General features: G+C 43.6%; 1 protein-coding gene across 1 annotated transcript in view; it reads left to right on the forward strand.

The window, feature by feature from the left end:
* The first annotated feature begins 957 nt into the window (after positions 1-957).
* The window catches only part of Phyh (phytanoyl-CoA 2-hydroxylase), a 16,638-nt gene continuing 6,559 nt past the window's right edge, over positions 958-11,036 (forward strand). Inside the window, exons 1-6 of the mRNA XM_028764888.1 lie at positions 958-1,100; positions 2,452-2,510; positions 4,531-4,641; positions 6,334-6,502; positions 7,386-7,467; positions 9,446-9,627. Of these exons, the coding sequence (XP_028620721.1) occupies positions 1,026-1,100; positions 2,452-2,510; positions 4,531-4,641; positions 6,334-6,502; positions 7,386-7,467; positions 9,446-9,627 (678 nt within the window). The 5' untranslated portion in view covers positions 958-1,025. The remainder of the gene's footprint in view (positions 1,101-2,451; positions 2,511-4,530; positions 4,642-6,333; positions 6,503-7,385; positions 7,468-9,445; positions 9,628-11,036) is intronic.

Raw genomic sequence — 11,036 nt, forward strand, 5'->3', positions numbered from 1 at the left:
TCATCTGTGTACTTGCTTGTCTCTCCTGGACTATGGCACTGTCACCAACTGGCACCTGAAAACAGGAAGTAGCTATCTGATTACTTGCTTGTCTCTCCTGGACTATGTATGCCACCGTCACCAAATTGTCTACTGAAAACATTTAGGAAACAATAACATGTTTATGAAGAAGCAATCGAGAAGTAACTCTCTAAAGAGACCAGAGACAAAGAGATTAAGATTATGTATAGTGGTTGAATTTCAAAGACTTTAGGAAAACAGTTTTTAGCTATGTAAGAAATTTTATACATTATATAATTTTACTATTATACTGTGTGGTAAGATACACAGTGGTTAAGGGAGCTTGCCAAACAAACTTGACCATCTGAGTTCGATCCCCCAAACCTAGGTGGTGGAAGGAGACTCAGCTTTCCAGAAGATTGTTTCTCTGATCACCACAAACAAGGACGCAAACACACACACACACACACGCGCGCTGCACACACACACGCACACACACGCGCACACACGCACATACACACACGCTCTAAAATGTAATGTAAATTATACTAGACTGTGTGAATCACACTTCTTAAAAACTAACAGCCAAACTTTCTAATATTTTAGGATGAATTCACGCTAAATTAAACGTCTCTTCCGATTTGCACAGATGGTTTTAATTTTTATTGGTTCGTAGTGGGAGAAATAGTCGCATAGATTAGTTGTTCATAGATTAAAATTATCAAGTTAAAAGTGTGACTCAGATCCCTGCCTCCAGTTGCTGGGAGACATCGCTAGAGTCGTTATGTTTCGGTGCTGCAGGGAGAGTCCTTGCAGAGTAGAACAAAGACACAGAGGCCCGGAGTATGGACTCCCAAACAGCTTCAGTTGTCTCCCTCATCCCCAGCTCCCCAACCCCCAACCCGGCGTGGGAGGTGGCGCTGTGTCCTGCCCTTGGACCGAACTCCACCCTCTACCAGGAGGCGGCGCCTTGCGTTGAGTTAAATAAGGCCCAGGCGCAGCAGCTTAGTCAGCTAGCCCCCACCATGGACCGCACGCGCGCTTGCGCCCGGCTGCAGGTTCTTCTGGGACACCTCGGCCGACCTTCCGCCCCAGCGATTGTATCCTTTGGGCTGTCGATGGGCTCACAGGCTGGAAGGAGCATCTCCACCCTGGTGGTGACTCCAAGGGCGCAAGAGAGCCTCTGCGCCACCGTCTCTTCCGTGTCCCCACTCCCCGGGCTTCCCGGGTGGAGGCGGCATACCCCAGAGAACCCTTGTCCTCTGGAAGGGCGACAGGTGTGACGCTCTAGGCTTAGGTGGCTGGTGTACAACCCCACAGCATTTTGAGCCTGCTTACCATCGTGGTTTCTTGCTGGGTGTAAAGCGGGAGGTGTAAAGCAAGAGGTGACGACGTCATCACAAGGAGGACTGCCATTTTTCAGTTGCCTTCTGCATCCAGAAATGCCAAGGACAATTGCCCTGTAAACTGAATTCACAGCTGCTTGCCTGTGACCAAGACCGGCAGAGGTAGAAATCCTCGGCGGTCAGGAGGGGGCGTCAGTCGTCAAAAAGAGAAGGCCGGAGATCAGGACTCTGTCCTGCAGGTAGCAGTCCCTCTCCACCTGCCCTCCGGTTGTCACCTTCCCACTAGCTGTGTAAACTCCTCCAGGGTCTAGGTGGCCCAGGTCTCCCGAGGACTGTACTGGTTCCCGGAAAGAGACTTGGTTCCCTTAGTCTGTCTAGTTCCTTCAGAAGCGAGTGCCTGGTAATAATGTTTGTGATCTCACTGGGAGGTACAGACTTGAAGATCTTAATGGACAGCCAGCCTGACCAAAAGTTACAGACCGTTTCAAAAACAAAACAAAACACTAAACCAAGGCTTGGAAGCAGTTATGCACACGCACACGCTCGTGTACACACACTCACACTCTCAGGGGTTAGGAGGAAAAATCAAGAAACAGAAAAAGGCTGTTCCTAATCTGTAGTTACTGAGTGGAATAAAAAGATCTTACAAGTGGATTCCTGGTCTCTGGGATATTTAAATGTTTACTTGACTGTGTGGCTCAGATGTTTTGTGTCCTAATGACTGCCAAGCTCTTCCCAGTTTAGTCTGCAGTTGCACTAGGCCCAAGCTTTTCTCCTCACTTCTGAAGTCAGGCCTTTGCTGTTTTATTTGCTCAGTAGTTTAGAGGAAGGAAATCCTGGCTGGGCCTGGGGCTGACTGGAGCTACAGGTAGAAACTAGTTATACCCTGGCTGGGTCATTCTCTTTTGAGTGATAGAATTATGGGACTGAGCCAATTAGACTTCTTGCTCTGAGCAGCAGTCTTTCCGGGCTCCTCTTCAGGTTGTGTTAACAGAGATGAGGTTACACACTGGCTGTGCTAGCTATAGATGCAAGGCAGGAGGCTGGTGTTTGGCAAAAAGGCTGGCTCCTGCATCCTACTTTCTTTTCCTTAATTCTTACCTAGGTAGCCCATCCTGTATCGGGGTCAGCTTACCCTGCCAGTTTCTATCCTGAACAATTTCAGTAAGTAGATCTCATTTCAACCTGTAACTACACTATGTATGTGTTCTGACTAATTTTACAACAGCTTGACACAGGATTTAATCATTGAAGAATCTCGATTGAGAAATGCCTCTATAAAATTGGTCTGTAGGCAATCTGATGGATTTCTTAATAAGTGATTAATGAGGGAGGGCCCAGTCCATTGTGGGTGGGGCCATCCCTGGGCTGGTAGTCCTGGATCCTATAAGAAAGCAGGCTGAGTAAGCCATGGGGAGCAAGCCAGCAGGCAGCACCCCTCCATAGCCTCTGCATCAGCTCCTGTGGCCAGGTTTCTGCCCTGTTGAGTTTCTGCCCTGAGCTCCTTTGAATTGATAATGAACAGTGGTGTGGAATTGTAAGCCAAATAAACCCTTTCCTCCCCAAGTCATTTTTGGTCATGGTATTTCAGCTCAGCAATAGGTACCTTAAGCGGGACAGCGTGTAAAAGTTTTTTTAATAGTAGCTGGGATAGAATCTCCATTCTACAACCAGGCGATATAACATGCAGCAATCTGCCCAACTCACTGTAGAAACACTTTGCTTCCAGAAACTGTTCTAACTGGTACTGCTTTAGGGAACTGTGGAGAACCTAAGTTTTCTTAGCATATTCTAAAATCCAAAAAAAAAAGGTAAAAAAAAATAGAAAATGCACAATCTAACCCTTGAAAATCCAAACATCATATGTCACATTTAGTTTACTTTTTTCTCAGTTTTTGGATTTTTTGTTTGTTTGTTTGTTTGTTTGTTTTCTTTAAGATTTATTTATTTACATGAGTACACTGTAGCTGTCTTCAGATACACCAGAAGAGGTCATCAGATCCCGTTACAGATGGTTGTGAGCCACCATGTGGTTGCTGGGAATTGAACTCAGGACCTCTGGAAGAGCAATCAGTGCTCTTAACCACTGAGCCATCTCTACAGCCCTTATCTTGGTTTTATTGACATATTGGCCAGCATTTTTCCAGAGAAACAGATCTGAGAGAGACAGAGAAAGAGTCAGAGAGAGACAGAGAAACACATGGAGAGAGATTGTGTATAAGAAGCAAGGTCTCACCAGGTAGGTCTTAAGCTCAGGACCCTCCAGCCTCCTGAGCAGCTGAGACAACTGAGCACCTGACGTGTATTGCTTTGTTTTGAAAGGAAACACCCAACCTTTGTGAATATCATAGATAAAGCCACAACATCAACCTTAAGGTGGGTTGATCTGAATTTGTGAATTTTGTTAATTTGGTTGCTTCTGAGAATGTACTGACTAGACAGTTTAAAAATGTATAATTTGGGTGTGGCACATGCCTGGAATTCCAGACTTTGCTAAGTCAAGCCAGGAGGATTCCAAGTTCAAGATTAGCCTGTGCTACAAAGTGAGACACTGTCTTAAGAGACATATATATTATCTATATCATATATACTTTATTGAATTGATCTTCCATTTGAAAGACAATGCTTATTCACTGTAGAAAAAATTAAATTCAGAATTTTAAATATTACTGAAAGGCAACCATTGTTTTAAAACAAGATTTTTTTTGTGGCTGCTCAGTTACTGACATTACTACTCCCCCCACCTTCCTCTCTTTCTCCCCGCTCTGTGTTTTGTTTTATATGAGTTTTACCATATTATAATGAGTGTGCCCATAGTATTATGCCCTTCATTTTTAGCATCTATTGCACAGATATAATTCCTTAGTTAATATCTTTTCAGTAATACACATTTTTGGTGACCACACCCTATGTTTTGGTCTTCACACTCTAAACTTTTACTCCATTGCTTCCTTAAAGCTATACAATAGAAATGATGAATTAAAAAGGATGACTGTAGGCAGGGTGTGGTAGCACACACCTTTGGTCCCTTTACTCAAGAAGCAGAGGCAGGCAGATCTCTGAGTTCAAAGCTAGCCTTGTCTACCTAGCAAGTTCCAGGCCAGTCAGAGCTACATAATAAGACCGTGTCTCACCCTCTGCAATAAATATATTCCAGGTTCTTGGTGTTTTTTTCTTTCTTTAGGTATACTTTGGATAATAATGTCCTCAGCCTGGAGCAGAGAAAATTTTATGAAGAAAATGGGTTTCTCGTCATTAAAAATCTGGTATCTGATGATGATATTCAACGATTTCGGTATACTACTTCTTTTTATCTTTTTATAAAAAGCTGCATTACATCTGCATTTCATGAATGTAATGGTAACAGAGGTTTAGATTAGCTTCTGCGTGTTCATGGTCTGTGTGTGTGAGAGACATGTGTCTGGGAACTGATGTGTGCGTATTTTCTTTTCTTTTCTTTTCTTTTTTTTTGGTTTTTCGAGACAGGGTTTCTCTGTGTAGCCCTGCTGGCTGTCCTGGAACTCACTCTGTAGACCAGGCTGGCCTGGAACTCAGAAATCTGCCTGCCTCTGCCTCCCAAGTGCTAGGATTAAGGTGTGCACCACCACTGCCCAGTGTGTATTTTTCAAACCCATGCCTGTAGAGGTCTGAGGACAATCGTGCTGCCTATCTGTCCCCTCCATTCTCCCTGTTTGGGAGGACAGAGTCTCTTCTTTTGTTCGCTGTTATTATTCACTGGCCCAAGGGATTCCTGTAATTTTCTTGCCTCTGTGTATATCTACTCTCATATCTACCTTTCCATGGGTTCTGGAGGTTCCAACTCCTGTCTTGAGTGAGTCAGCAGGTGCCCAAGATGTGTTCAGAGATTTTGTTTTTTAAATGATGTGATTTGTTTGGGAGCCTTTATAAGTGTTAGTTCGAGTGCCAGACTTTCTGGCTTGAATCTTAGTCCTTCCCCTAATGTTCTTGGGCAGTCTGCATATGCCTCAGTATCCCCGTTTTTAAAATAGGGCATTTTCATCCTACTGGTGTCTTCTTGTTGCTGTAGGAACAAAATAATAGTGGGCAATCCGACTAGGGTTTGACACTCCAGAGTTGCTACAGAAATGTTTGCTTTTCATTTTATTTTATTTTTTTACATTAGGGATGTTCAACCTTTAACATCAAATAAATCTCACTGACAAATCTAAGGCCTCCCTGAGTGATGACATGGAGCAATAGCTGGAAACCTCACATGTAACCTCTTGTGACAGGTTGAAGTCAAAACAGGCAAAAATAATGCGTAAGATGCCTTTAGGCCTGTGTATAGGTTGTAATGGAAACACAAGTGAATTCTGTGTGTAGACTGGGTCCCATCACGAGGTTATCTCATTATGCATATTCCAAGGTTTTTTTGTTTTTTGTTTTTTTTTAATCTGAAATCCAAGCCAGGTGTGGTGGTGCACACCTTTGATCCCAGCACTCAGGGACAGAGACAGGCAGATCTCTGTGAGTTTGAGGCCAGCCTGGTCTATAGAGTGGGTTCCAGGATCACCAGGGCTACCAAGTGAAACCCTGTTTAAGAAAGAAAAAAAAAAATCTAAAATCCAAAACAGTTCTGTTGCCAAGCACTTCAGGTAAGGGATGCTCAGGCTCTATTATTACAGTGTCACATGTCAGGCCAGGGAGGTGGCTCAGTAGGACAAGTACTCCCTGTGCAAGCATAAAGACCTGAGTTCTAATATCTGGCACTCATGTAAAAGCCATGAATGGTAGTATATACCTGTAGCCCAGCACTGGGGAGAGGAACACTCAGTGGCCAGCCAGTCTAGACTGAACGCATGTGTGCGCGCACACACACACACACACACACAAACACACACACACACACACTGTTTCCCTACTGGTCTGCTGTGGATGAGGTACTTTAAGGTAATGGTTCAACAGGGCAGGGCCAGCCTGGTATTTGGAAGCCCACATAATAAGACTCTGTAAATCTCATTTCTAGAACAGAGTTTGAAAGAATCTGTAGAAAGGAGGTGAAACCACCAGGAATCGTTGTAATGAGGGACGTGGCCATTAAGAAAGAGGGTTATACGCCAAGTGAGAAGATGGTTACGAAGATCCAGGATTTCCAAGAAGACGAGGAGCTCTTCAGATACTGCACCCTCCCCCAGGTGGGAGCCCAGCCCGCCTTCCTGCTTAATGACCAATCTGCAAGTCTGTCTCCAACATCTGCTCAGTTCACACCATCTTGCTCCGTGCCCCTTTCCTGTCAGCTTCATAGCAGGTCTGCCGGCTTCCAACTCCTTTCTATATAGGGTGCTCTTAAGCAAAGATGACTCTGTCCCCTACTGGCTAATTAGCATCTGAGTCATTGCTACTTGTCACATTTTGGGTGGGGGGACCTAATGGCTTCTAATGAGTAGAGACCGTGGATGCTATTAATGGGACCCAGAGATCCTACAGTGCACAGAGACTCTACAATTGCCTTCATTCCAAATGAAGAATTATCTCACCCCAACTATCCATGGCATCATGATGGAGAGGCTTTTCTATGGACTGGGTTAATTATGTTTGTTGTGAGAAACAAGATGCCTCATCTAAGATTCAATAACAGTTACAAAGCTATTTCTTGTCAATTTAGTTATTGTAATGACTCTGTCAGTAGCAGTATAAAATTAGTTTGTTTGTTTGCTTGTTTTGACGTTGCTGGTCCAATTCAGGGCCTTGTCTAACCTAGTAAAGTTGTTGTCCAACCCCCAACCCCCACTTTAGGTTCTAAAATATGTGGAGTGCTTTGCTGAATCCAAAATAAGACCGTCTCATAATGCCGATAAACTGAACTACACTGCCAGCCCGGAAATTTTGGTGTTGTTGTTGTTGTTATTGTTTTAGATGAGGTCTTGCTCTTTCTAAAGCTGGCTCTGAAACTCCACATCCTTCTGCCTCAGCCCACTCTGCCATCTTGGTTCTTCTGTGAATACAGCATACAATTATATCATTTACCTGTGCTTCTGATTTCCTGTGAAGTTACTTTTTTTACTGCTTTTTTCTTAGATTCTGAAATACGTGGAGTGTTTCACGGGACCCAATATTATGGCTATGCATGGGATGCTGATTAACAAGCCTCCAGATTCTGGTAAAGAACACTGTTTTGTTAGGGAAACACAAAAGTAAAGAATTGTTCGATTAAATATGTAAAGTTGATGTTTGAACCCATGTCATATGTATAGCTATCAAACTTTAAATGAGGGGATTATATACTTTTACTCAACTCTTAAAACAATTTATATTCTAACAACACTGAAGAGTAACTAATTTCACATAGTGACACTAGGGGTATTGTAAATAGTCACAGGACAGACTGTAGACTTTAGTAAACAATAGTGTGTATATCATAAACTCCTCCTATTCACTGTGGGTTTTGTTTGTTTGTTTTTTGAGACAGGATTTCTCTGTGTAGCCCTGGCTGTCTTGGAACTTAATCTAGACCAGGCTGTCCTCCAACTCAGAGATCTGCCTGCCTCTGCCTCCTGAGTGCTGGATTTAAAGACATACACCACCACTGCCCAGCATGTCTAAGCTTTTCAATTTATTTTTTTAAACTATATGTATGTGTGCTCATGTATGTCCAAGTGCTGCCACATGTGCATGTGTGTATATGCTCTTGAGAGGGTATGCATGTTGACAACCTTGGTGTCCGTGGGAATTCTGTCTATCTCCCTTGTGGCAAGATCTCTCATTAGCCTGTAGTTCACCAATCAGGCTTGGCTGGATGGTCAGGGAGCCCTGGGGATCTTCCTGTTTTGTCTCCCCAGTGATGAGATTATAAGTATGCATTATCAGGCCTGGCATTTCTACATGGGTTCTGTCTTAGTCAGGGTTACTATTGCTATGATGAAACATCATGACCAAAGAAACTTAGAGATTTATTTGGCTTACACTTCCATATCACTGTTCATCATCAGAGGAAGCCACGACAGGAACTTAAGTAAGGCAGGAACCTGGAGGCAGGAGTTCAGGTAGAGGTCTTGGTCCTCCTTACTGGCTTAGCCTGCTTTCTTATAGAATCCAGGATCATCAGCACAGGGATGGTCACAATGGGCTAGGACATCTGAGGTCAATCACTAATTAAGAAAATGTCCTACAGCTCAATCTTCTGGAGACACTTTCTCAGTTGAGGTTCTCTCCTTTCAGATGACTCTAGCTTGTGTCAAGCTGGTACAGGTTCTGAGGATTGAACCCAGGTCTTCATGCTTGCAAGGCAAATAGTTTACCCACAGAGCCATTGATGGCTCTAAGCTGCTCTTAGCTGTGACAGCATGTCTGTATCCCTGTCCTGAAAACATTATTTTGACTAACAAAATTAGAGCTATTATTTTAAATTACACTTGAATCCTTATGACACCTTGGAATTGCCTATATGTACATTCAAAGAACTCACTATACCAGAAATAGCATCCAGGCATGTACATTTTAATAACTAGTCCTCAAGGTTCTAGTGCAGTTGGCTTTTGACCAATATTGAGAAATCCTTCTGCCAGCAGTAGAAATCAGCCAGGAGAGCCATTTGCTTTTCCACTTTTCCTTCTGAAGCAGAATAATAATAATAATGGTTAATAATAATGATAATGATGATATCACCATGTTTCTTTCTTCAAGAGCCCAGGAGCAGATGATCCAAGGGCAAAGCCAGGGAGTGTGTGGCAACCGCTGGATACATGCCTATCCTCTCCCTGAGGACAACTTCTGAGAGAGCCTTCAGTCACAAGGGAGAACTTGGAGTATGGCTCTATAGCATTCTCCTTAATCTCATTATGTTCCTTATTGAATGCTGCCCTGTGACAAATCCCAAGCAAGGCAGGAATGAAGTGTAACAGAGATGATGATATGGTTGCAGGGAAGGAGCACTAACCACTCCCCCCTTGTGGAACCTGGAAGAAAGGAGAGGATGTGGAAAGCTCGTTGATACTTTGATACTTTGTTGCTTATCTCTTCGACTGATTTGCGGACACATTGTTTCATTTCTTTGTTTTGGTAGATAGGTCAGTGTTCCAGGTTTTCAGGCAAATGACAAAATCCCAAGACTTGTTTTTTGACAGCAGGTTCTCTTGCAGGCAAGAAAACGTCCCGGCATCCCTTGCATCAGGATCTGCACTATTTCCCCTTCAGACCCAGTGACCGAATTGTTTGTGCTTGGACAGCCATGGAGCACATCGACAAAAACAACGGTTGTCTGGTTGTGCTCCCAGGCACCCACAAAGGCCCTCTGAAGCCGCATGATTACCCCAAGTGGGAGGTAGGTCTGCATAAGTGCTTAATCTCTGTGTGTGTATATGTGGTATGTATATGTGTGGGACATGTGTGTGCATATGCACCTGCATTCATCAGGTACCATCTATCTTTTTCAAGCAGAATCTCTCACCAAGTAGGCTAGACCAGCTGGCCAGCAAGCCCTAGCACTGGGATTGAAGTGAACATTTGCATGCTCAGCCTTTTCCTTCCTTTCTTTCTTTGTTTCTTTCTTTCTTTCTTCCTTCCTTCCTTCCTTCCTTCCTTTCTTTCTTTCTTTCTTTCTTATTATTTTTATTTTATGTGTCTGAGTGTTTTGCCTGCATGTATGTCTGTGCACCACATGTGTGCCTGATGCCTGTGGATGTCAGATCCCATGGAAGTGAATTTATAGATAGTGGTAGCTGCCATGTGGATGCTGGGAATCAAACCCAGGTCCTCTGAAAGAACCACTGGTGTTATTAACCATATCTCCAGCTGCTTTTTTCTTTTTTCCTTTCTTTTTTGAAACACGGGTTCTGAGGACCAAGCTCAGGGTCCTCATGTGGGAAGGGCCATCTTCTCAGCATCCCTACTGAATCTTCCCAGAAGCCTTTGCTGTTTTCATTTTTTTTTTTTTATCAGCATACATGAGGAGCCTAGAGAAGAGACTGTGCTTACTTTCTTAGCAGAGTATCATCTTGAGATACACAGAGCAAATCTGAGAATGTCAGGTAAAATATCCAATGACATCTGTCTTTCCCAAATGAGTTTGAAAGCTAAGCCAATGTGGAGAACTTGGGTAAATGCTACATACTTTCACAGAGACCTGTCATAAACAGTTCAGCCCTAGACACGTGATAAATGACAACTTAGTCTTACTTACCAACTGATGATGGACCTCAGAATGAAAAGAGGGTCAGACTGTCATCTGTGGTTGCAAAAACCAATGGAGACACTAGAGCAGTAAGTAGTTCTCTACTTGTGGATGACAAATCCTTTGGGGGTGTCGAATGACTCTTTTACATTGGAAAACACAGGTATCTACATCACAGTTTCTACAGTAGTAAAATTACAGTTATGAAGTAGCAATGAAAGTAATTTTATGCTTGGGGTCACCAGAACATGAGGAACTGTATTAAAGGGTTGCACCACTGGGAAGGTTGAGAAGCCACTGCTGTGCTAGAGAGACCTGGTGACTGAGTTGAGCATTGAGGGACATGGTAGAAATCTCTTCTGAAGAGGAGGCCTGGAGGTCAAGGGCCTACTTGGGCATGCTAAAGAGCAAACGGAGCTTGGTGCTCACAGCACAGTTGGGCTGGAAGCTGCAGGGACATTAAAAAGATGAGCAGAGGAAGGACAGTGTGAAAGGACTAGAGTGAGAGGACTAACCCAGTGGCTCTAGGACCAGATAGAGAGGACTTACTTACCCAGTGA

Source organism: Grammomys surdaster, unplaced genomic scaffold (assembly GCF_004785775.1).
Source record: "Grammomys surdaster isolate TR1022 unplaced genomic scaffold, NIH_TR_1.0 146, whole genome shotgun sequence".
Taxonomy (NCBI): domain Eukaryota; kingdom Metazoa; phylum Chordata; class Mammalia; order Rodentia; family Muridae; genus Grammomys; species Grammomys surdaster.